The 26,632-nt window shown below is 38.3% G+C and overlaps 1 protein-coding gene across 1 annotated transcript in view; it reads right to left on the bottom strand.

Moving 5' to 3' along the window:
* LOC104602121 (CLIP-associated protein-like) overlaps positions 1 to 26,632 on the bottom strand; it is a 48,593-nt gene that overhangs the window by 6,938 nt on the left and 15,023 nt on the right. The window contains exons 7-19 of the mRNA XM_010265696.3: positions 22,552 to 22,649; positions 14,232 to 14,306; positions 14,078 to 14,146; positions 13,863 to 13,948; positions 13,656 to 13,773; positions 10,711 to 10,809; positions 10,268 to 10,625; positions 8,234 to 10,047; positions 8,034 to 8,129; positions 6,460 to 6,564; positions 4,957 to 5,031; positions 4,785 to 4,853; positions 4,603 to 4,671 (exon numbers count right to left, since the gene is read on the bottom strand). Of these exons, the coding sequence (XP_010263998.1) occupies positions 4,603 to 4,671; positions 4,785 to 4,853; positions 4,957 to 5,031; positions 6,460 to 6,564; positions 8,034 to 8,129; positions 8,234 to 10,047; positions 10,268 to 10,625; positions 10,711 to 10,809; positions 13,656 to 13,773; positions 13,863 to 13,948; positions 14,078 to 14,146; positions 14,232 to 14,306; positions 22,552 to 22,649 (3,131 nt within the window). The remainder of the gene's footprint in view (positions 1 to 4,602; positions 4,672 to 4,784; positions 4,854 to 4,956; positions 5,032 to 6,459; positions 6,565 to 8,033; positions 8,130 to 8,233; positions 10,048 to 10,267; positions 10,626 to 10,710; positions 10,810 to 13,655; positions 13,774 to 13,862; positions 13,949 to 14,077; positions 14,147 to 14,231; positions 14,307 to 22,551; positions 22,650 to 26,632) is intronic.

The raw sequence follows: 26,632 nt of genomic DNA, 5'->3' as shown, positions 1-26,632 counted from the left end.
TTACTCCACATGTGTTGGTTTGTTTTACAACCTATAAAATTCATTCTTTTATGCTCATTTTGATGTAAAATAGTTTGAAAAGGTTGAAAAACTTGAAAGGTTCCATATGTTCCTCGCCTGAAATCCAAAAGGAGCTTAAAGGGGTTTGCAACCAAGATTTTTTTTTTTGACTTTAGTTCTTTGTATAGCTGATGATAAAATAGAAAAATAACAAGAAGAGGTGACTAGCTATCACCCAAAGAAAGAAAGCTCAACCCCCCCCCCCCCCAAACACTTCTGAGATACAATTTCAATCCGTACCCAGACCCTCAACAAAATAGAAGGTCTCCCTGCATAACCCTCACAATCACCCACAAAATCAATTCATACCCAAACTCACTACAACCCAAGATTAGCTAAAATACCACTCTGCTCTAAATTAATCGGTTCATAGGATATTTCTTTTCCAATACCATGAATTTTTTTCTTGCCAACTCTTCCCCTTCCAAAAAGAAAATCCTCAACGGTTCACTTACCTGGACCTCTGTTTCAACAATTTTCTCCAAATCAACTCTCCCCTCCACCTCTCTAACTCAAACAAACATCACCTCATCTTCATCTTCTTGATCTTTATTGCCCTTCTCTCCATCTTTACACTCCACTTTCGCATGCATACCATTTTCTTCAACTAGCTGAGCAGAGTCTGTTTCCATCTTACTTTTCTCAATGTTCCTCCCCACCATATCATGACGAATATTCTTCTCAGCATCTTTCTGTGTTCTGTTTTTACCCTCCACAACCTTCTTATACACCCTCTTAAATTTATTACAAGGCCCTGACCCCAGAAGTCTATCCTTCAAACAATGAAAAACCTTAGTGATGTGAACCAAATTTCCATTGCTTGCACCCTTGGATTTCTTCTTTTGGTTCTCCATTGCACCAGTATCATTGCTAGTTACTTCCTCTCCAATCACAACCCTTTTCCACCCCAGATCAACCCCTAGTTTGCCAACACATACCTCAGTCACATCTTCTTAACCGATCATCTCTAATCCTCCTTCCAAACCATTAGTTTCATGGCTATTCACAATCAGTTCAACCCCTGGAGGCACGTCTCCAGGTGAGGTGTCCACAAAATGCCCAGAGGCATTGATACTTGATACCTCAGTCTCAATAACTCGCCCTTAACTGAGCTCATTTCCTTTGTTCTCTCATCAATAAAAGCTACTCTCAACATTTCATCTATCGAAGCCACATCTTCAGGGTTCGCTGTTGACAGCAACAATACTTCAGACACTGCCCCATCTTGTTTATCCACATTCAAATTCTTGGATAGATTCCCCCTCAACTCTCTGTCCACACTCACTGTTTGATGAGAGATTTCCCCTTCTATTTTCCACTGAATCTTCCTTCTACCTCAACATTCCAGACAAACCTAGTGATAACCCATTCCCACTCATCATCTTCCTCTTTTCCTTTGTTTGGAGTTAAAATTCTCTTTTGATACTTGAAGGAGATCCATTTCTTCCCCCAAACCTTGAACCATCACCTTCGATCAGCATGTTTGTTAACACCCACCCTATTGAATACAGGTTGTTTACTTTGAAGCCTATGTTCAAAATTAACTTGGGAAGACAATGGTGGAGCATGTCTCGTAAAAGGATAAAATTCCCTTCTTTGGATCTAAAACCAATAACTGGCCTTCCCAAGTTAATTGTGAAATCCAAGATATGATTTCAAGAGACTCACCTTTTTCATCTAACTACTTAAGTGATCATGCTAGTGGTCAATATGTTTACATTCACAAAAACAAACTTTGAAAGATAATCTAGGACAACTAATTTTTTAGCATTTTTTATTTGAATGAATTGAGTGGTTAGACTGGCAATTGAATCATTAAATCCATGATCCAATGGTCAAAATGGTTTTACGTCCAGTCAAAATTTGACAACATTGACTAGAATCCAAACTATGATTTTAGGTATCGTTCTCAATACAGAGAAAACTGCCTTGTAAAATTGATTAACAGAATGGCTACTCTTGAATAGGAAACAAAAGGTCAAGGCCAATGGCAGCAATGGTGACAAAAAACAAAGCTAATTATCCAAGAAAGTTATGCTAGGCAGTTCATTACTCCAGTACGTTTAGGAAGAGTAACCCAAGTTTTTTCTTTTTCTTTTTAAGCCTCATAAGACCTAGGTTTTTAGAGAAACATGAATTAAAATAAGAAAAATGTATGGAAAGGCCATACACTATGCTTTTCTATTAATAAATGTGAATGCATTGTATTGATGAAAAGTATACAACATAGTCTATATAGGAAAATATACAAACAATTTAACCATCAGATAGACATATATAGTTCATCATCATCATCTAAGCCTATTCCGACCTATATGGGAACAGCTAGATAAACAAAAATAGTTAATATTTAATAATTAAAAAAGAAGGTACCTCAATCAATCCATAATTTATCTTCATTTACATATTGACAAGAAATGATATTTGATCATTAATTTTTATCAAAGATTAAAAAAACATAATTCAGTTCCAACAAATTGTTGCAAAAATTACAAGAAAACTAAATTGCACTTTTACACATTTTACTGTTTAGTAAGGATTCTTAAGCAAAACAAAACCTAAAAGGCGAGCATGGACATGTTCAACATAGCATATGAAGTGGTATTCTAATCTTAATATCTTAATGTGGGTTTGGCTCAGCTTGAGAGTCTGTACCTATTCTTTCTTAATTAATAATGTTTCCTGGCTATCTATCAAAAAAAAAAAATGAAGTGTTATTCTAAATTTATTAACAATATATATACTAAAAACAAGGAAACTCAGAGTGTAATGTTTATGCTCTGAGGTCTAAGCCTCAAAGCATAGCCCTCACAAGCCATTTGAAACATTGAGAATGAAAGCAAAGAACCTCTAATGAATAGATTAGAATTCTAAACAGGCCTTGTAGCCATTTTGCCACTAAAATTTGTGAGAAACCACAAACATTATAGCAGAGTTATAACAGGATTGTTTGGAGTAAATAGGGTAACCTTGTCTTTCTTTTTAGAAATTTGGCAACCACCATTTGCGAACTCTTCACTCTCTGAGGAGGCAGACATCAGGTCGCCCTCTTGGGATGATACTTTTTCTTTTCCTTTGGAGAAGTTGGGACTGCGCTTCTTTCGAAAAGATTTAGCTGGGCTTTTTAACCGGATCAGGCCTGGGTTACAAAATGAGCAGACCTTTCTATTAAGGTTTTGAATTCTATCCACCACCGCCTCAGCCAACCTATCAACAAATGCCACATCAGCCTCTTTAAAATTTAGGAAATTTGAATTTCGAAACCGCCTTACCCTTGAGCCCTTTCCCACCTCACCCTTAGTTCTATCTTAGCCGTAGGATTTTTTTGGAAACCTATGACTGGGATCTTGTCTTCTTCTTTTCCTATTTTCCACTTTCTTCCAACCTTCTTCCCTTCTGATCTTTGATAGGCTGTGGACTCACATGGTGGTCATCGGAGTGAGCTTCGGGGAAGATCATTGACCCTCCTTTCTCGATAGTCTCATTGCCAACCGAAACTCTCCTTCAACTGGTACACCAGCTAACACTCGAGAGATGAAATCCTTGCCAATTGGAATAGCATCTTTATAATCCGTCGGAACCACCGTTCTTTCTTATTTGATCTCCGGCCAAATCATGACTGTGTACATCACTTTACCTACCACTATGTTAGCCGACTAAGGGGGTAAGCCCACCCAGCGAACCTTCAACCGCATACATTCAAAGGACTCCCTATAACTTCTTTGAATTGTCTACTTCCAGAAAACCACCACAGAGGTCACCAATCATCCTACCAATTTCGTTTCTCCATAGATGTAAAGGAAGTCCAAATTCTCTAACCCAAAAATGATCTGGAACCTCTTCTTTCTTCCACCAAACTCCCACCGATTCCGACCAAGGTTCAAGATGTAGCAAGGCTCCTTTGAAACATCCTGAACCCGTATTTAGAACTCTACAAGCTTCTTCCTTTGAGGGTAGGAAGAACACCCAGCTCTCACTGTCAAGACGCCTCACATCGACCCCCTGCAAGCAGTTCCAGACTCTTGAAGACCATTTTCGAATACCCTCTAGCTCGAATCCTTTCCAGTCGAATCTTCCTACCAGAAAAGATTGTAGGAAGACCGATTTGTCCATCATGCTTTCACTATCCAGATCCAGAAAGAAGGATCTGGAGTTCACTTTAACAAAGATCTTCCCATGAGCCAGCCATTGCAGAAAGTGCGAACTTCTCGCATCTTGTCTACCCTTCTCCCCTCAGTTATTTTGGCAACCACCCTTAAATGGGTGGTGGCCCCTCTTAAACCGATTATCCTCAAACATTGGCAGTTACCTCCCGGCGATTCCCCTCAAGTTTTCATGGCAAGAACACCATGCAAACAAGTTGATCGTCTTTCTACATGTCTATCCTCACTCATCATTCTAATAATTTTTTTAGAAAAGGTAAGGTAATATCATTCTAATGAATTTCTTGATGAGTTACCAAACAAAAAATATTAAACAGAAAATATATAGATGACATTAATAATTATGGCAAAGTACTAACAAATATGATAAAAGCAATACCTTTGTTAAACAATTGATGCAAGTAACAAGAGTTTTCTCATCATCACTGACCAATAAAGGAACAATAACCTACAAAACAATCATTCAAAACGTAAATTGAGGGTTTAGTGAACATTCATATACGAATAATCCTAAAACTGCTCGTATGTTAATAAAAAAGATGCAACTTAAGATTTACTTACGGTTAGACATCTGAATGGATCATACTGAGTTAACACAATGGTCAAACAATGCTCAGCTTCATTTGAAACCTGGATGAACAATACAAGAGCTTGCATTTAGAAAAAGAAAACATGCATGTCAATAGGCACACATCAAAGTTTAATATAAAGAACTTCCCAAAAAGTAAGATACCTTAGCAACCATATCCTTTGTTACATGAAGCAATTTTTCAATTACAATTTCCACAGAATCTTCCATTGAGTCTTTCTGGAAGTTACACAGATAAGAAAGTTTAGTAAATGAACAGCATACTATAGGAATTGCAAGCAGTGCTGTTTGGACTTCATAGAGCCAAAGAATTGAACTATAGAAATTATTTTTGAAAGAGATTCAAGGGTTGTCATGAAGTGGTTGCGATTTGCAATCAGAATAAGGAGCAGCCTGGAAATATAGAGACTCCTTGAGAGATACTAGATGTTTATTGCAAGAATTGGGTGTTCAGATCAACCCTTGGTAGGAATGTGCCCCACCCTTTTTTCTTTAGCTCTGATCCAGGAAGGTGTGGTTAGAGATTTTTTTGAGCAGCCTGCATGAAGTCCAGCCCAATCCCAACTCAAGGGATGTTAGGCTGTCGTCAAGTGGAAAGGAGGGTCTGTTTTCAACTAGAAACTGTTATGAAGTTTGTTTTGGCTTGAGTGAGAAGAGGTGGCTTGGCCTTGGATATGGAAGGCACAAGTTTCATCCAAGATTAAGTTTTTCTTGTGTGACTGGCTGCTAGGGATAAGATTCAGTCTGCTGATTCCTTATTGAAACGCAGCTTGGAATTGGATACAACCTGCATTCTGTGTGGGTTAAGCCCTGAAACTGCTCGCCATCTTCCAATTCACTGCCTATTTACTTATCAGGTCTGGTGCCATTTTTCCAAGCTTTTTCAGTTGTGTTGGGTCCCTCCTTCCTCCTTGGCTGATTTAATTTTGGGTTGGAGGTGCAGCTGTTTCTCGGAGAGAGGTAGTTTTCTGTGGAACAGCATGTTTTTTGCTGTTTGCTGGGTGCTCTGGAAGGAGTGTAACCAAAGGATATTTGAATCTCTGTCAGCTCCAGTGGAAGTCATCATATGAAAGGTGGAGAGATCTGTTGAGTTGGGCTAGGTGCTCAAAGTTTTTTGTGGGAGTACCTTCCAACTCCTTTCTGGCCATAGGGGATCCATAACGTTTTGATTTTTGTAGAGTTTTGATTATTCAAAGGCTTTCGTTGTATATGATCTGTGCATATTTATGGACACTCTTTTGTATATGGCTGAGGGCATCTCACCTTCTTTTTTATTTTAATACAATATTTATCATCACTTACCGAAAAAGGCTATGTGGGTATATGTGGGTATACAGATCTGCTAATTGCTTAGCAGATGGGCTAGTTAAACATGGGATACGTGGGCAACATGACAACATATGTTTTGGGGTGTAATTCCTTCAAGGACTTTGTAACATGAGGTTTTGTAGGGCTTAGCCAAGGCTAGCCTCCTCTTACTGTTGCAATATGATTACCATTAACTTATTAATAAAGACTTATCTGTTACTGAATAAAAAATGAACAACAAACTATAATGCTGAAGAGAACTGAAGTTTTAAGCAACAACAGTTTCAAAAGTGCACATAAATTCAACATTGAACTGGAAAAAAAAGATACAACATAGACCTGATTATTAAGCATTTCAACTATCAAAGAAAGAGCAAGTTCCCTGATTGGTGAATCGGAATCATCCAACACCTCGAGTATGACTGTTAGGATCTGATTGAAGTACTGCAGATATAACATTCACAAATCATCAGCAACAAATTATATATAACTTCACTTAGCATTGGCAGAATAAAAAAACATAACATTTTTCTAGACACACACAATTAGAGATATTCGTCATGGCAATGATATTATGATCAAGAACAAACTCTTGTGACCTTGTAGGAAATGCAGTGGCCAATAACCAGATGAATTATAAAACTAATAAATTCATAAATGGACAAGTCATAAAATAGGAGAAAAAAACTAAAAGCAAGAAAAATCTTGTAGAGCTTTCAGAAAATTGGTCTCCACATATGTAGCCTACCTTATCACCTAGGCAAGCCCTAACTACCATGTTGGCACCTCTAGTTTATCCTACTTGTGTACAACGATATATATTTTTTCATCCAAGTCTGACTACGATACCAGAAAAGAGATGATACCTAGTAACCTTCCAATCGAGGGATGATTTCATCAAGGTTCAGCTTGATGAAAATAGTCAAGGTGTAATTATGGCATTACTCTCTGTGCCAGAAGGATATGTGACTCTACAAGGGCTAAAGGTGCTAACAGTACTACAAAACTTGAGACTGGCTAAATCACTAAGGGATCCAAAATTGGTAGAGGGATGGCTAAAAAACAACACCACCAGATCTAGGAAATATCAATATATCTAAAGGGAAGCAATGACATTGGTTGGGAAGATAAAAATTGCACATAAATTGATCTGTGGATCAGCTAATAGTATGGATGATACTTTCGCAAAACAAAGTGTAAACAGAACAATATCGTATTGTGAAATTGCCTATATGGTAGCAGGATTAGCCTATCAAAAAGGAGAATACAAACAGATTCAACTCCTGTACAGTGACATATGCATATACATATGCAAACACAAAACACATGCAGGTATAAAATGGAGTTACCAGTCACAGAATTAATTTTTGAAAATCTTACGTCATTGTTAAGACTTTAGAAACAGTGGCATAATCATAACTGTGCACATACATAAATGCATGCAAATGTACAGGCATAAATAAGTTTTCAGAAACCAATAACTGAAAGAACTACATATTTTTGGACATAAATATGACAATAATGAAAAAACATTCATTCACATATCAAAAAAAAAAAAAAAACATTCACATCATACTAAAAAAACTTGCATTTACATTATACCATGATGCTCAGATATGGATACCTAGACATGACTGGAATACAGGGATATGAATCATATGACTTTCCATTCCTTATAACCCAAAGCCAAACACATATACAGGCACAAGTATCCCACTTAATATGCATATATCATGATTATACGTCAACCTTTTCAAGCTATGCTTCAAACAATTACAGATTTTTGATAGTTTCTCATTTTAAATATCTTACAAGTCTTAACACCATAAGTTAGTATTATAAATGCCCATACAGTATCAGGTACCACAGAATATATGCTAGGGAAACATATCCAGATATCATGGACATCATACCTTGGTCCACACAGAATGGTCATTAGCAATAGAAGCATCAACCAGCTGCTGAAGTGCTGTACGTTTGCTCACACTTGAACTTTCATCATTTCCAATCTACAAACAGAAAATCTCTGATGAATATGATGCATTTCGAATTTTCCTATAACTACCATAAGCCACAGTCGATGGAGCAGATACTGTTTCTCCTCAGAACTTACCTGGTGGAGAATTTGAGGAATACTAGGTCCTGAATCTGGAGTGGAGCTGACTTTAATTGCTGCCAGTTTCTCTTGATCAACATCCACCTCAGGAGAACCCTCAGTACCAAGTGTCAATCCAGTCATTCCCATTCGGTCAGAGTTCATCAGTCCATTTATGTCCAGACGTGGAGTTGACAGAGAACTCTCAACACCTATGTTATGATCTACATTTTCAGTTCGGCTTGTCAAGGATCCAACATTTTCTCTCATGGTACTAGCATTGAACTTCAGATCCTTGCCTTTAGAACTAAGAAATTCAGTATGGGACCCAGAATCAAAACTCTGATAGAAGTGCTCCTGATTTTCATCAGAAGAAACTTGACCGATAGAACTAGCAATCTGGGTCGACTCTTGTGCAGAATTCCACTTCCTTCCACCATCACTATCAATTGAACCAGCAGAATACCTTCCAAAAAGATGACCTTTCTTCAACACACCAGCATATCCTTCTTCAGATGAAGTTCCAACAACATCTGACTGGTCATAGAAAGATTTGGAGCGTTGTCGTTCTTTCTTGTTCTGCAGAAAATTCATCAAGTCGACCTCTATACGAGGAGTGTATTGCTTAAGTGCTCGTCTCAAGGAATTCTGTTCTTCAACTGATAGGCTGAGGATAAAATTCAAGACTGATGTTGAATCAAAATGAGAATAAATAGATATTATCCCAGTAATAGCTGCTTCCTTCAGTTTTGTATTCTTATCGTGGGCCAAAGGAGTCAACTTAGCAAGCCATAACTTTAAAATGCCACTGTTACCAGGACCTTCAGAATTCATAGCATGCTTGTTGAAGGAATTATTAGCAAACTCAATGACAGCCAGTTTTGCCTTTGGAGACCGTTGTTCATCCAATGATCGGAGCAAAGCAGGTAGAAGAGAATCTATACCATAAGTCTTGCTAACAATTTCCAAGGTTGTAGAACAAGGCTGCCGAACTAACTCCTTTGGATCAATCAACCGTGAGAAAACATGCGGTAAGATCCTTTCCATATAACTTTCAAAAGGCTTTCTGCATGCTGGAATTATCTCAGCAAGTGTTGAAAGTGCTGCCTGTGCAACTTTATGGTGGGGATCATCCAAGTGTTGGAAAAATAATTTCATGACCTTCTCAAAGCTCTGTGTAACTTCTTGAATACCTTTTGGTCCTTGCTGCAGCAAGGTTCGAAGATAATTAAAAGCAGCAACCCTAGCACACCAATCAGAACTAGGACTAAGACCTTCAGTCAGAGCTTCACTGAGAGATGCTGGACCATCCATATAGCTTGACATTTCACCAAGTGGCAGCTGGCTATCATCAAAACTGTTTCTACCACTTGCAGAGATCCTCCCAGTTACATGCTTTCTCAAAAGTGGTCGCTGGAAATTTGGAATATAGTTGTTCTGTGCATCCCTAAAACTTGAATCTTTATAAGGTGTATCCAAGTACTGCCTGTCGATATGAGCATTTAAAAATCGTCTATTCCCCCTGATATCAGTATTCTCTTCAATAGAACTTCCTTCTGGTAATCTTTCTGGAGCTCTTTTTGCTGTATAAGGCAATGATAATGCTGACAGAGGATCAGTTGCCAGATTACCAAGGTAAGATAACTTCCCAGGATCTTTGGATGTTTGAATCTGAGAAGTGATCAGATCAGACAAAATCAATCCACCATTACGACTACTTCCTTTAGCAACATTAGGTGCAGTTGTATCTGATAGCACTGAACTTGTGAGATGATTTGAAGCAGTAACAGCTGCTGGGAATGGTGGATCACGAGATGACGGAGGGTCAACTCCTGCACTAGGGCCAATAACAGGTAACAAAATTAGCCATTCACAATGATTCTGAAGATGAACCCAGGAACATAATGCTACGTCTCAGTCATTAGGATAGTGGTTTTATAATGTTCAAGTTACTCCAAAAGTACTGATTTCATGTAAATAACCATTTTTACAAATAAAAATAAAAAAAAACATTTTACTAAATGTCATAAGAAATCAAGAAATTATTTGTACCTAGATCCAAGCTAGTTGACCGCATAGCTGAACCATGTTTCTCAGACATATCTAAACCTCTAAGCATGCTTTCAATTGCTGTAACCTTCTGTTTGCTTGCATGGAGCACACTTTCAAGGCTTCTTTCAGTACCTTTTCCTACTGATTTTGCTTGTGACAGAAGCAGACCAGAAGAAAGGGATGCCCCTGATGGCAGACTTGCACTCCTGTCCATGGCAACAATAGCAGAAGTTCCATATCCTGGTAAATTTGAAGGAGCAGAAGTCTGTGATGGAGCGCGTGACAACTGCACACCTCTTTCACGGAGTGAAGGAGAAGCATATCTTCTGTGCATACCCCCATCTTCATCATTTATGATCTGTGCAATTATGTATCAAATCAGTCAGTCGGTTCAACAATGAAAACATGAAGAAGGTCATGGATAAACAGAAGAAAGTTAATACCCTTTGTATGACTGGATCAAATGACAAGAAAAGGCGGCGGGAACGTTCAGGCCAAGTTTTAGCAAACATTCGGTAGCAAGTTCTTGCAGTTGATCGTACCTATAATTTTTGACAACTCAACTCAGTTAAATAAAGCCTTGTAAATAGTTTTGACCGACGATTCCTGGATATGTGTACAAGGGTACCATTTCCAAGGTTCAAAGTATCGATACACCTGATATGCCAGAAGGGGTATATCAGTACTTTGTACCTTATGGAAGTCCTTTTCATAGTTTTTTTTTTTTTTCAAAAATAGATCAAGGGTACACCGTATTGGCTGATATGTGTCAAATCACATCCAATAGCAAAAGATACAATCACTGAAACAAAATTATACCGCATGAATTGATTAGTATTTAGTAAGCATTTAAAAGTTACAACTAAGAACTGAAATACTCTATATATGACGGCAATGCCTGGAGGAACACCCACGCTTCAAAATCCACAATTTGACCTATATGAATCTTCTTGAGTAATTAGCACCTCATAGCATGGTTGACCCCACATGCCATTCCAAGATCAGTAGTTCATATCTCTCCGAAAGAAGATAAAGCAGAGCTTAATTCTAAAAGTTTCTTGCCAAGGAAACTAGTCGATCAGGTGCTGCTAGGGTCCTTCGCACCCACTCCAAGATAGCTATGCTTCTTTACAAAGTATATTGGCTCTCGTTCAATTTTTCTTTTTTTTTTTCTGAGGGGAACAGACCCAAGAAACGTCTCTATGGAGGTAAACATAAACCAATATGTATATGCAAATATGACGGAAACTTGGAAAGTTTAAGGCAATAAGCCATTTCGCTGTAGCCATTGACTAATACATAAATATAGGTTTTCTAAATCCACTCAAACAAAATATTAACAAAAGAGATAGCTAATCTCCACATCCATCAGAATGAGATGTTCAATCTGGATGCTAGAGCTTGAAAATTTGGTCGGGAGAATGAAATGCTGCTTCATTCAGTTGGTAATCTGACTGAGAGATTAAAATTGTTAGATGTTTGGCTGGGAAATTTGTGAACTCAGACCCAGGCATGGAAGTTGTTGCTGATTGGGTGAATGCCGAATGGAAAGCAAATAAGGAAATCAAGGTCAGAGGACTTAATGCTAGGTTTTCTTCTCTTTATCTTTAACAGTAAAGTGGAAGCTGAAGAGGTGCTTTCATGGGAACAAGACTTTGGATGGAGCGATTAGGAATGTTGGTACCACTAGCTTAGTTTGGATTAGTGCTTTTGGGATTCCGTCCATGCATGGTGCATACAATCCTTTCGAGTGATTGGAGAGGTGGTGTGTGGTAGCTTTAGAAGGGCTGATCATTGAACAAAATCCTGGAAGGATTTATTTGCAGTGCAAATCTTGATTGAAGACAGAGAAATACATGTGATTCCTTCTTCTTTGGCTTTTTGCTATGTGGGTGAATGGTTTGATTAAAGAGTGGTGGTGGAGGGGAGCTATCCTTTAAGATGGTGCAAGTGAGATCAGATCAAATGGAGCTATCTCAGCAGAGAAAGATGGTTTCGGGTTTGAAGGAGGTGGAAACAAAAAGTTGGACACCAGGAAGAATCAAGGTTGAAAATGGGGGCATTTTTTGGAATTCCAGACATGGAAAAGAAGTGGGAGCTTCAATTGAAGGACACATCAGCTGAAGCATTAATGTGGAGAAGATGAAAGGCTGATTAGGTGGAGAAATAGAAGGGTCAGATGGGCCTAGTAAATGCCAAGAGGGAGTTTTTGAAAGGCACATGGGGAGTAGAGTTAAGTGGGCTGGTTCAGTGACTACAGAACTTGGGGAGTAGAGTTAAGTGGGCTGGTTAAGTGGGCTGATTCAGTGACTACAGAACATGGGGAGTAGATCAAGCAGGGCCTACTGTCAACCCTCTTATAACTGATGGGGTTGAGTTTGCAATTAAGGATAACCTTGGTTTGGAAAAAGAAAGGGCTCCTAATGTCATGGCCTTGAACAAGAAGGGAAGGTTTTTGTGAAGCCCTTGGGGTCGGTCGAAGAAGTGAATAGTGAAGCTTTGTCACCTGGTTACCAATCAATTGTATCACGGTTGACTGTTCAATGTTCATTGGTTCCTGGGGGAGATAAAATCGAGGGCGTTCAGGTGGTTGCAGAGATGTAGAAGAAAATAAGTCCTTTTGTGGGTGATTCAATTTATGGGGTAGCAGAGAAGTCAAAGGAGGAGTTAAAGGAGACATGGATGGATTCCCCGGGTTCAGGTGGATTTGAAGGAGTAAATAGGAGTGAGAGCAATGACAGTTTTCTGCAGAGGTAAGTCAAGTTTTTCCTTAACCATTTGAGAGGGAGGCTGCCGAGGTAGGTTCGGCTGTAGTTATGGATCCTTTGATCAGATTAGGATACTGCATACCGTTAACAAATTAAACAAAAAAAAACACTATTATATTTTATAAACAAAATGAACTAGAAATGGCTTTAATATTATACATCATGAATAAAATAAAACAAAATAACTTCTATGAGATTTGAACCTATAACTCTCTAGTAAACATAGAAATGCTCAAACCAACTTAACTAATAGATACAAACTAATTTTATGTAGAAATGTGCATACACTTAAATATTTATGGATTCTGATTGCATTGGAGTGGACCCAAATTTGACACAATATCAACTTTGGATAGAATACAAATTTAACATCAGACAAACAGATACTGTCTGCAGCCCTATAACTCATAGTTCTATAGAGCTTTCTTTTGCAGCTTTTGAAAGATGCCTACAGACTGCTTGTGTAATTGGGCTTCAAGCATTAGAGTTGGGAAATTTTTCTGTGTTATGATGCTAGAATATTATAAAACCGCATAGTTTTAAACTTTTAATTAGCCATATAAATAATAATTAGACTGTTAAAACAACTCCACTTCCCTACACTCATATCCAACAAATACCTCACTCATTGCATCTGCTACACAGCATCTTATAAGGTCTTCATAAAGATCAGCTGATCGATGTATTTCAGGTGCATCAGCCCAATATTCTAGAATCAGAAGTCCATATTCGCAGCACCTGCAATAGGAAAAAAGAAAAAAAAAATGATAACTGTAAAAAAAGGAAAAGCCATTTGCTTGTCTATTTAATAAAATGCAAGATCATACCTAGCACGGAGAACTGCACTACGGTCATTCTTTGCACAGTCAGCAATTCGAGGGAGCACACGGGCAACCTTACAATTTCGCAACATCTGGAAACCCCAAAAGATACATAAACAAAAGGAAAAAAAAAAAAGAAACACAAACTACAAGTTTAGACACAGAAAATGATAACACGTATATAGCAACTAACTGTGAAATAAAGTTTTACTTGTGTATACCGTTTTTATGCAGTTGTCTGCAGACTCAGCAATAACAAGTACAGTTATTACAACAAGCTTGAAAAGCACCTGAACATAGTAATTCCAGGGGAAACGTCAGAACAGCTATTAGAAGACATTACAACCACAATCCACCTCAACAATATGAACTTACTGGAATGAACATCTCAGCACACGCCTCAAAATCACCTAGAAGCTCTTTTGATAACAAGTTCAAAAGATGGCAAGCCTACAACAAGGAAATCCCTATTAGCAACTTGTAGAAAACCTAAATAGTTGGATTTTATGTGTAGGTATTATAAAAAACATACGATGCTCTTAAGGGCCACAGCTGGAATGAACATCTCAGCACCCCTTAACATATTTAAAGCCATTTTTACGTACTAATTAACATTTAGAGCTTCCTACTAGTTATTAAATAATTTATCAAAAAAATAGTTATTAAATCATTTGTCAGAATGCAATGGCTTCTTTATAACCCTTGATATTCTCAAATAAATTGTTTATGTGATCATTTATGCTTTTCTTACAACTACATAATAAAAATCACATTTCAATTACCAAAAATAAAAAAAACTCGTCTTGTGCACATACACAAACACACAGTCACAGACTATACACAAATATTTGTAGATTTTCTGTTCATTAAAAAAAGTCAACTATAATAAAAAAAAAAAGGTCAACTACATGCTAATTTATATGATCACAGAATATGTCTCAGACAACACTATACCTATCAGATAATCTCAAAAGAGTATTTCATGCAAATTTTGCTAACTTATTTGATCCCAAACAGGGGTTTTGGACTACAGTACACCTATTAAACCACTCATCCAACCAGGTTCAGTCCAAGGTACCTTCAATCAGATGGTTGCATCTTGATCCAATCCGAACCCAAAATAGCAGAAAGTTCTATTAGCATGGGAATTAACACATGAACTCACTGGCATCAAAAGGCCTATATAAAATAGACATTGATCCAGTCATGCAGCCACCACCACCAGCACCTGCCCTCCCCCCGACACATAAAAAGAAAATAGACATTGAACAGGTAGAGCCAAACCTCAACATAATTTACTCCTTCCTATTTCCCTCCACCCATAAACTCCCATCCAAGAATTGGCTATCCCATTAGCCTCATGGATATACTATTGATAACACCAAGCCCAACCCCCTCTGTCTCCACTCTCAAGTTTTCAACTCCAAAGCAATCTAGCATTGTTCATCTGTGATTATTGACACACAAAAACATGCAGGGCAATCCAAATTACACACAACCAGGAGCTCAAATTTTTCAAAATAATTATCCCAAAAAGGTTTTCAAGGCATCTAGGCAATTCTGGACAGTAGTGGGGTCCCTAGACACCTAGGCAATAAGAATTTTATAAAATAAATAAACTAAATTTTGGTTAGTTCCATAGTTTTATTTTATATATCAATGAGAATGCATGTTAATTGAAAAAATAACAATACCCTTTATTAACATTAGGTTTCCTCTCAAAACATGAAAATTCATCATATCTAAAAGACAATAGCATTTTAAATACTTAAATTTCAATAGTTCCAAAAATAAATGTTTAATAGAACGATTACATATAAAAAATAGAGCAATTAAATATAATATTAGCAGCTAAAGAAGGCTATAAATTAATATGATAAAAATTTAAGATAGAAAGCGAAGAAAAAAGAACAAGAGTAGAGCCGTTGTTTTATTTAATGTAAGAGAGAGAGCGAGAAAAGAGTAGAAGAAATAAACGAAAAAGAAACCTCTCTACCCTTCTTTCTTTCCTTTTCCCTTCTCAAAACCCTTGGATAAGTAAAACTCTAAAACAAAGCATAAATGATATTTTATAGTATACAATAAAATGTATTAACAAACATATCAGAAAGATGTAACCATAATAATGATATAATAATAAGGTGGCTGCCTTGTTCTTTTAATAGCTTAGGTGGGTGCCTAATCACCTTGGTAATGCCCTGACAACTATCCTATGCCTTTACACCAAAAGTTTTGTCCCCCTCCACATTTCTTTTTAATCACTCTACCTCACTCATTTTTCTTTTCCTCACCTTAATATCCTCTTTCTAATAAAAAACTACAATAGGCCAATGGCCCAATAACAATATGTCCATAAATTAAATAAGAGATACAAGAAAGAAAAACAGTAACTAAAAATATTATCCCACTTCTACTACTTTTAACAATTATAATACTTAATCTAGACATCTTGAGTTCAAAATTCTAACGCCAAATAAAGATTAAAGAAGAGTTCAAAATTTTAAGTAAATAAATCATTGGGACTGGGAAAGGATAACACAACAGACAACTGATTTTTCTAAATGGCATGGAAGACGATAGTAGTAAAAGTCAAACATGCCAAAACCAAAGATCAATAGTATAAGTACAGGGTTTTCGAACTTTCAAGAAATGCTAGTGGAGTGCCATTCATTAAGAAGAAGGGGCAGTTCAGAGGGAACGATATGTTCCATTACAGAACAGTTGGGAATTTGATCAGATCTGGTAACAGCAATGCCACATGGATTCAGACAAGGGAGTCAGAATCAGAGTATCAGACATGTCAGGTTTGGCAAGATGAAAAATACCAACTCAGTGAAACGTTTAACATGGACACTCATTTGGAGAGTCCACGTAGCACTGACTCGAATGGCATCTGGTAGTAGAAAGTTTGCCTTTGCTAATCTGGGTGTGTTTAAGGCTATATTGGACAGCACAGTGTAGATGCATAAGATAGTGGCTTTGAGGTGTAATCCTCAGATACTGTGTGTTGACACAAATTTCGTGTATAAATCCGAATACAAGAAAAATGAAGACAAATTCAAATAAATTGATTTTTTTATATCTGAAATAAATGGGATACAAACTCTTTGGATTTGAAACTCTCTTACAAAAGAGATAGAACCTTATTGATCGAAAAAAAAAGAGATAGAACCTCTGGTTCTCTCGACAGTGCTTCTCATAACTTGAAGATTTGGATTTGAGTTGAAGTCGAGGGTCAGATGACGTGCTCCCGTACTTCAAACAGTGATGGAGATTGCTTCCTTCAATTGGGCTTTGAAAGCTTGATCAAGAAAAGGATTCTGCAAGACTTCAAGAGTGTTGTTGCTTTGCTCTCAAGAAGATGGTGTATGTGCTTCCTTCTTCCCAAGAGCTTTCTAACTTCACTTAGTTTCTTCTTGACTCCCAAAAGTCCCCTCCCTCTTGATGGGAACCCCTATTTATAGATTTCCTGGTCTAATCTCTTAATCCCCTTAATTAAGGATTTGATTAGCTCTCCTTACTCTTTTAAGAGAGTGAAAGGTTGTAATTACTACCATTCTTGGAGAGAATAATTTATCATCCATTATTCTCTCTTCAGTCATTGGATAATTTCCATCTATGGGAAAGTATGCCTTGATTGACTAAAGATTTGATTGGCTCTAGTTACCTTTCTTTATTTATTTTTTTTTTTTTGAAAACTGTAAAGTAAAGTGGATTCATTAAAAATCAACTAAAGAAACCCCCGTACAAAGAGAAATGAACAGAGTATATACAAAGAAACCAAAACAGCCCCATACAGCCCTCAATCCCCTAAACAAAAAAAAAACTACTCCCTCCTTACAAACAAAAAATTAGACTCAAAAAAAGCACTTGGATGTCTGTCTTTAAACAACGGGTGTACAGTCAGCCATGAGTGGATCATCCCCATAATTTTCCTCAGAACATCTTCTTTTGATTTTTGAATTCCTTCAAATAATCTGTTATTTCTTTCACTCCACACAGCCCACAGAACAGCTGCAGGAATAATACTCCAAGTCACCTTTCCAGATTTACTCAGACCACTCATCCACCAAGCTTCCATGAGTCCCCTAACATCTTCCGGGAAACATAGCTTAGCACCAAATAGTTCCACCACTCTTAACCACATCAGATGACTAGATGATTCCACATTCCCAATACATAGGGGACATGCCATGTCTACCACTTCTAACCCTCTTTTGACTAAATTGTCCTTGGTTAGAATCTTATCCAGCACTGCTGACCAAACAAAAAAGGCTATCTTTGAAGGCACAGTTCTAACCCATAATCTCTGACTTGGGAAAGATATAGCTTCCTCTGAAACTGCTTTAAAAAACGCTTTTACAGAGAACATACCTGACTTCTCAAAACTCCACACTCATTTATCTTCCCCTATTCCCGATATGTTCGAGTCATACAGAAGCTGGAGCAATCTGATTAAGGATGCTACCTCCCAATCATTTAAATTTCTTCTGAACTGAGGGTTCCAAGAGCAATGACCATTCTGCCTTTCCAAACATTCAGCTACAGTTGCATTTTTGTTTGTGGTGTTTTTTTTTTGTGATAAATGAAGAATTTATTAGAGAAAGAAAATAGAAGCAACTTTTACAGGAGACACTTTGAGAGGCACAAGCTGCGACCTCTCCAACCCTACAAAAACTTAAAAAAGATTACAACTGAGCCCAATACGTTCCCTCGTTGCCCCTTGTTTGGCTAAACAGTCAGCCACAAACATTTTTGTTTGTGGTGATTTCAAACAGGTCCGGGAAAACACTTTTTAAGGGACCCTCTTCACACCAGTTATCCTTCCAAAAAAGAACCCTCCTACCATTTCCCACTTTGTATTTTATTTTATTTTTATCAGTAAAAATCTTTCATTAATAACAGAGACATTAAGATACAATAGCTAAAGATTGCATAGGAAATTGCAATCTCCAGCAATCAGTTACAATTCTGCCCAATACAATGAAGATCTATTTGCCCCTTGTTTTGCTAGGGTATCCGCCATCCCATTTGCATCCCTATTAACCCAACCAAACTGAGAGTTGAACTTCCTTGCAAGTGTGTCAATTTCTCTGAAAATAAACTTGAGCTTCCAAGGTGCTGATGTGATGTTTTTGCCAAGAGATGACCAATGGAGAGTCTCCTTCAATTTCTAAGTCTGTTGTTCCTATCTACTCAGCCATCTTTAGACCTTGAAGTAGGGCTAAAGATTCAGCCTGTATTGAGTCACCATAACCTATTGGTCCAAAGTAGAGTGCCACCACCACACCCAGATAATTTCTAAACACACCCCCATGCCTGCCCTTCCAGGGTTGCTAAGAGAACTCCCATCGAAATTCAGTTTTAGTTTGCTCCGTGCTGGTGGCTTCCACTCCATGCTTACAAGAACTTTGGGTACATCTGTTTATGCTATTTCAGCCCAATTCCTTAGTATCTCATTCGTGGAGTAGTTTCTAAAAATCTCCATGGTCTTCACCCAATGTCTGCTTTTTCCTGAAAAGAATGTTGTTTGTTCATTAAAAGAATGTTGTTTGTTCTCTCCTAGGAAATTTTTATGGCTTCAATAACTTCTCTCCATTGTTTTGCTTTTTCCTGAAAAGATTCTTAGGTTTCTTTCCTCCCAAATAGTCCATACTGTAGCTGCTCTCACTGCCTTTCATATACATTTTCCCCTTTTCTTCCGCTGATACAGGAAAGAGGGGCTGAATAGATTTATCACATCCTGTGGGGGAGCCCATCTGCATCCAAAGAGAGAACAAACAACATTCCAAATACCAGAAGCAAAAGAGCAGGACAATAGCAAGTGGGTTAGAGTTTCACCGCATCCCAAACAAAGGACACACACATGAGGAGAGAGGCAATTGTTTGGCCTCCTTTTCTGTAGCACATCACAAGTGTTTACCTTCCCTAGGAACACTTCCCAACAAAAAGCTTGTACTTTTGGAGGGATCGGTTTAGTCCAAATTTCACTCACTGGGAAGTTCACCCCCATAGGGTTAATATGAGTGACCAAACCAAAGAAAGTAGCACAGGAAAATAAACCATCAGAAGTTGGGGACCACACTCTACAATCAGCTATAGATTGGTCCAAGTAGACCCTCTCAAGTGTTGAAATCAACAGCACTAGAGACTCGCACTCATTTTTCCTCAACCCTCTTCTAAAGCCAAAATCCCAAGAGATCCCTGATTCTGAAAGCACACCAAACCTAGCAACAGGTTTGTTTTTATAGTTTGATAAAGAGTAGAGGTCTGGGAAATTGAACATAAGAGGCACATCCCCAACCCAAAGGTCTTCCCAGAATAAAACTTTGTTGCCACAACCAACATCAAACCTGATAAATTGAAGAAAAGTTGGATATACCTCAAAGGTTGCCTTCCAAGGAGAGGATGGAGCTGCATTGGGGGCTAATTTTGCATCCCAGCCGTTATCTGCATCACCATGTAAGCTTTTAATGACCCTGTGCCACAACCTTTCTTCCTCACAAGGGAATCTCCATAGCCATTTCCCTAGGAGGGCCTTGTTTCTCTTTATTAGGTTCCCTATACCTAATCCACCCTGGTTATTTGTCCATGTGTATTTCCCCCAAACAGAGGTAGGTCAACCAGCTCCCATCTCCTAATGAACTCTGCAAAACCCATCATTCCCCTCTTATTCTCCCTGTGACCTTTCTTCTCATAAGAAACTTTGATTGTATTAAAATCCCCCCCTATGACCCAAGGAAGACTCCATTTTCTCCTTGTCTCATCTAGTTCCTCCCAAAACAAACTTCTCAACCCCTCTTCATTTGGACCATATACCACAGTTAAAATCCATTCCCAATCTCTGTTCTGTGCCTGGAGGCATAAAGAGATCGAGAACTGCCCTACGAATTTGTCCTTCACTGAAACCACCTCAGTGTCCCACACCACCAGAATCCCCCCCCCCCCGAAGCTCCTTGAGCAGGAAGGGTTACCCAATCACAGCTGCGGTCCCCCCAAATGCTTCTCACCACTGCCTGATTCAATTTTTCCATCCTTGTTTCCTGCAGACACAATATACCCGGATTCCATTTTTTCAAAAAAGCATTAGCCACCACCCTCCTATGACCAGAATTCATACCCCTTATATTCCATAACACTATCTTTAGCAACTCAATCTGTACACTAAAACTCTAAGGCTGATATGTACAAAATAAACCTCCCAAAAACTCTTCCAACCTTTCACCACCCCTTTCCCGATTTCTGACTTCTACTTGCACTTCCGGCCTTCTCATTTAGACCCCAAGCCAATCTGAACAGTTCTTTCTCTGTTCTTCTCCCTCTTTTCCCTTTCTCTTCTAGAACTTTTCCTTCAATTTCTTCTAGGTACTTCTTTGTCATTCCTTCCATCCCCTTCATTGACACCCCTAGAAAGTCTACAATGCATAGGAGCTTTGGCAACACCCAACTTGAAACTTCCACTCCCTCTTCTAACACCCGTTGAGGTACCCTCTGTTCACTATCAAACCAATATGCCCTCTCATCCGCCAAGACTACTGCAAGTGGTTGTACATCTTCATCAGCCATCTCGTTGTGGAGAGAGTTAGCAATTTACCATTTGTGGAGAGAATGATTTTTAATCAATTATTCTCTCTTTAATTATTGACTAGATTTCCATCTTTAGGACTTGAGATGGGTTCTAGTTGGATTAGTTCCATAACTCAATAAGATTGTAATTCAAATTTGAATTTGAATTTAAGTTTGACTTCAAAGTGGGTCCCTGATGGACCCTTCCACCATGCTAATGGATTTGTAATAGGAAAGCAGAAATGTTAGGCCCATGTACATATTTGAGAGTATGGGGTATGGTCCAAATTGAATGACCCATACTGAGGCCTTTGAGCAAATTTGAGTTTATGGGGGTAGGGCCCATTTAGGAGCCCATGAAAAATTTAATGCCTACACTAAGTTTGCCCCCTTAGAGGAATTTTGAAACAATTTCTGGTGCTCAAGAAGAAGATAATTGTTAGGAGAAGGGGAGATACAAGCAAGGTTCGAGATTTTGTCATGTATCGGCACGTATTGGCCAATATGTATCATATCGGTGACCCACTGATACACAAAATATATGAACTTTGGCGTATCAGGGGGTAGAAAAGCCTTAAATCGACCCCTCTGGACAGGTTTTGAAAAAAAAAATAAAAAAAGGTGGTGTATGGGTTCAGAACACCCAATACGCCCATCCACCATATCGATGTGTATCAATACATAGAACCTTGGGTACATGGGGATGAGGGTGAAATAGAGGAAGAGTTTGCAAAAGGGGGAAGAGAAAGATGAGGAAGTGATTTGATCAAGGAAAATAGAAGGAATTATGGATTTGGAAAAAAAATAGTCGAAACTGAAGTCCAAGTAAGCAAGATATTAGGATTAACTTTTTTTTTAAGGGGGTGAGATGTTGCAAGAAGATTGTTTTGGGAATAGGAAGAGAAATATCCTTTGAACATTGGCATATCAGGGAGAAGAGAAAGATGACGAGGTGATCTTTGATCAAGGGGAAACCTGATTGGTGAAAGTTGGTAGGGTTGCTGGGGGGGCGGATGGCTGGGCTATTCAAAAAGGTCAGCATGGAACAATAAAGAACAAATACGTTGTATGTTTTCAATTCTTTCCACTAGTGAATTATTCAGCCCATCCAGTTAAAGTGCCAACAAACCTGCTTTACAATACTAGATCTCCGGTCAGATAGTTGTGTGCTCAGAGGAGCAACAAGTTGCTTCAAGAGAGCAGGAAAACATGGATAATCAGCAGCACCTGGTAGAACATTAAAATAATAAAAAAATAAGTAACACTATTTTCTAACATAAAAACATTATTAACCTTGAGACCATCTGCAAAATTTATACCATATTCTAACATGGAAGAAAAAACATTGAATTTCCCATTTCAATTGCCAAAACAGTTCAAAAGATGATAAACGATGCACAATAGTCAACAGCAAAAGAAAGGTTAATAGCATTTCTTCCGGCCATGAATGCCCATGATTTATTGGTACTTTATCATCAATCCATAGACTAAACTTTTGTTTCTCTTTTTATCTTCATCAATATCCATAGACTAAAATTCATACATCGAACTATTTGGTGGCTCACAACATAACAAGTTTTTTTTCCCTTTTTGATCAGTACAACATAGCATAATACACCAAGTTTTCCTCCAATCATACATAATACAATACCAATGCCAAACAACCAAATAGGGAATCTCAAGTGAAGATTTACTCATTTACTATTTTAGACAGCATAACAAAAAAAAAAACACTTAAAAATATATTTAGTACTTGCAACAAATATAAAAATAGACAACACGATTCAAAGTTTTACAAGCATTCTGAGTTTATTTACACTTTCCAATGAATAATATTCACCCTCCTGATCTACCTCTGAATTTTTTTTTTATCAATAACAGTAAATTTTATTAATAATTGAAAACTTAGGAAGTTACATAGAAAAGAAGCTAAAGAATATTAACTCCCTACTATACCAATGTACACCCAAACCATGAAAAACTTACAACACAGCCCAAAAGAGAGTTTTTGTTCACCTCTTGTCTAGCTAGCCCATCTGCCAAGGAATTTGCATTTCTTTTTATCCATGTGCAATGAACTTCGATGTCCTTAGTCAGCCACTTAAACTTCCTCTTTTCATTGTTGTAAATCCAGAGCTTAGAGCTATCCTCTTTTAGCCAATTCACCACAATTTCAGAATCACCTTCTATGATCAGTTTCTTAATATGCATGTCCTTAGCCCTTTGGATCCCTTCAAGAGCTCCTAGAATCTCAGCCCTTAGAGAATCGCCCACCCCAATTGGACCGGAATACATAGCTAACAAGTTCCCTTTTTCATCTTTTATCACTCCCCCTATTCCAGAAGGCCCTGGATTACCCATGCTGCTGCCATCAAAATTCAGTTTGGTAAACCCTTGAGGTGGAGGTGTCCAACAAGAACTTGAGGTCTTCTTCATTGGAGCTGAATCTGCAATCTCCTTCCAATTTCTTATCATTTGATCAACTGAGAAGTCTGTAAACAGTTCTAAAGTTTTCAACCAATGTATCACCCAAACATGGATACTCTCCAAGATTGCTTCCAAGCTTCTCTCCTTATCTGAGAAAATCTGTGAATTTCTCTCTCCTCCCAAACAGTCCAACATACTGCAGCCCTAACACATCTCCACATGATCTTGGCCCTTTTTGTTGTCCAGCGAGGCACGGATGTGAATAAACTTTGCACATTCAAAGGAGGGGTCCACCTGCACCCAAACAAAGAAGTAAACCATTCCCAAATACCTTTAACAAACTGACAAGAAATTAGTAAATGGTATCCAAACTCACCATCAGATTTACAGAGGACACACCAGTTAGGAGATAAACATCTATTGGGTCTTTTTCTTTGAAGTAAACCCCCTGTATTAACTCTTTCCAAGAAGGCTTCCCAACAAAAACTCCCAACCTTAGGAGGAATAGGTTGACACCACACCTCTTTAACCGGGAAGGACAAACCAATAGAAGAGGGGGGTAATAGGGTCTTAAAGAAGGAGGCACAAGTGTAGGACCCCGAAGGAGTGAGAGTCCAAATTCTAATATCTGTCTTTGTTGGAGCAAGGAAAACCCCATCCAGAATGGATAATAAGGCTGAAAGACAATCTAACTCTGTGCCCCTGATAGCTCTTCTCAAACCTAGGTTCCAACCAAAACCAGAAGGTGAATTAGAAGGTACAAGGAAGGAGGAAATTGGTTCATTTTTCATGGTAGAGATAGCAAAAAGGCCTGGAAATTGATCTTTCAAAGCGGAGTCCCCAACCCAAATATGCTCCCAAAATTTAGTGAGGTTACCTGAGTGCACATCATACCTTATCCAGGGAGAGAACAAGGGCAAAATAGCTTGAATAGCTTTCCAGGGAGATGCTCTTGTAGTCCTTGCAAGAATCCTAGAATCCCATCCATTATCTGCCATCCCATGAATACTACCCACTATCTTAACCCAAAGTCTTTCTCTCTCCAGTGAGAATCTCCACAACCATTTCCCTAGTAGTGCTAAATTTCTGCTCCTTATATTCCCAATTCCCAGACCTTCCTCCTTCTTACTCCTACACACCATCTCCCACCTAACCCTACAGTCCTTCTCCTCTCATGACTCCCATAGAAACCCTCTCATTAGTTTTTTAAGCCTACTAGCCACCTTGATCGGGACCTTAAATACTAACAAAAAGTAAACCGGAAGGTTAGCAAGTGTGGACATAATTAGAGTGATTCTCCCTCCCAAAGACAAATAGTTTTTCTTCCAGTTGGTAAGTCTCTTTTCAAACCTCTCCACAACAAGAGCCCAAAACTCATCTTTCTGAGGGTTATCTCCCAATGGTAATCCAAGGTAGCTTAGAGGCCAATTCGATATTACACATCCCAAAATGTCTGCACACTCACATAATTCCCCTTTTCCCATATTGACTCCAACTATACAACTTTTCTCAAAATTCACTTTAAGGTTTGACATTTGTTCAAACAGTTGTATAGTGAGCTTAAGATTTCTAATCCTATTGATATCCCCTCCTTCACAGAACAAATTGTATCATCTGCAAACTACAAGTGTGTTATGTTTTCTCTTCCAACTCTCCAGCCTCTTATCAAATCCATAGTATCTGCTTTGGAGATCAATCTCCCCAACACTTCTGCAACCAATGTAAATAGGAAAGGGGATAATGGGTCTCCTTGTCTAATCCCTCTCCGGGCTGGAAAATAGTCGACCACTGTCCCATTCACCAAAATGGAGTAGTGACAATTCCTAATACACCCGAACACCCATTTGCACCAGATGTCTCCAAACCCAAAGTTAATCATCACCTCCAACAAAAAGGACCAATCAACCAAGTCATAAGCCTTTTCCAAATCTAATTTGCAAACCAGCCCTCTTCTCCTGGATCTCTTAAAATCCTCTAGACTCTCATTTGCTACAAGTATCTGATCTGTTATCTGCCTCCCCTTCACAAAAGCTCCTTGGTTATTTGCTATGATTGCTGGGAGCACCTTCTAGATTCTAATGGACAGCACCTTAGTGATGATCTTATAGAGGCCATTAACTAAACTGATCGGCATGTAATCCTTCGGATGGGTTGCATCACTTTTCTTGGGTACCAATGCAATAAATGTGGAGTTCAGCCCAGGGTTAATCACACCTCTAGCATGAAATTCATCAAACACCAACCTTAAATCCTCTTTTAGAAACTCCCAACAATCTTGATAAAAAGCCATCGTAAAACCATCAGGGCCCGGTGCCTTTGATCTATCCATTGAAAATACCGCCTTCTTTATCTCTTCCAAATCAAATTTCCTTTCCAGCCACTCCCTATCTTCTATCTTCAGTGTTGGCCATTCCAATCCCTCAAGCCAAACCCTATTATTTAGGGGCCTTCTAAATATAGACTTAAAAAGATCTGCAAATGCTCCTGCAATTTCTTTTTGGTTAGTAACTATTACCCCTTCAATCTTCAAACTTGAAATAGAATTTCTTCTCCTTCTGCTACTTGCCATGGCATGAAAAACCTTAGTGTTCCTATCCTCCTCTTTCAGCCATTTGCATCTTGACTTCTACCTCCAGCTTATTTCCTCCTGAAGAAGATAGTCCTCTAACTGTTTACACAATTTCCATCTTTGTTCCTTATCCTCAATTGTTAGACTACCCCTCCTTTCTTTGCTATCCAAGTCTTCAATTTGTGTAATCAAACTCTGCTTCCTTTCCCCCAGT

The sequence above is a fragment of the Nelumbo nucifera genome, chromosome 3, assembly GCF_055504915.1.
Source record: "Nelumbo nucifera cultivar China Antique chromosome 3, China Antique-T2T, whole genome shotgun sequence".
NCBI classification, from domain to species: Eukaryota; Viridiplantae; Streptophyta; class Magnoliopsida; order Proteales; family Nelumbonaceae; genus Nelumbo; species Nelumbo nucifera.
The sequence above is the reverse complement of the archived record's forward strand: the minus strand, read 5'-3'. Positions and strand labels throughout refer to the sequence as shown.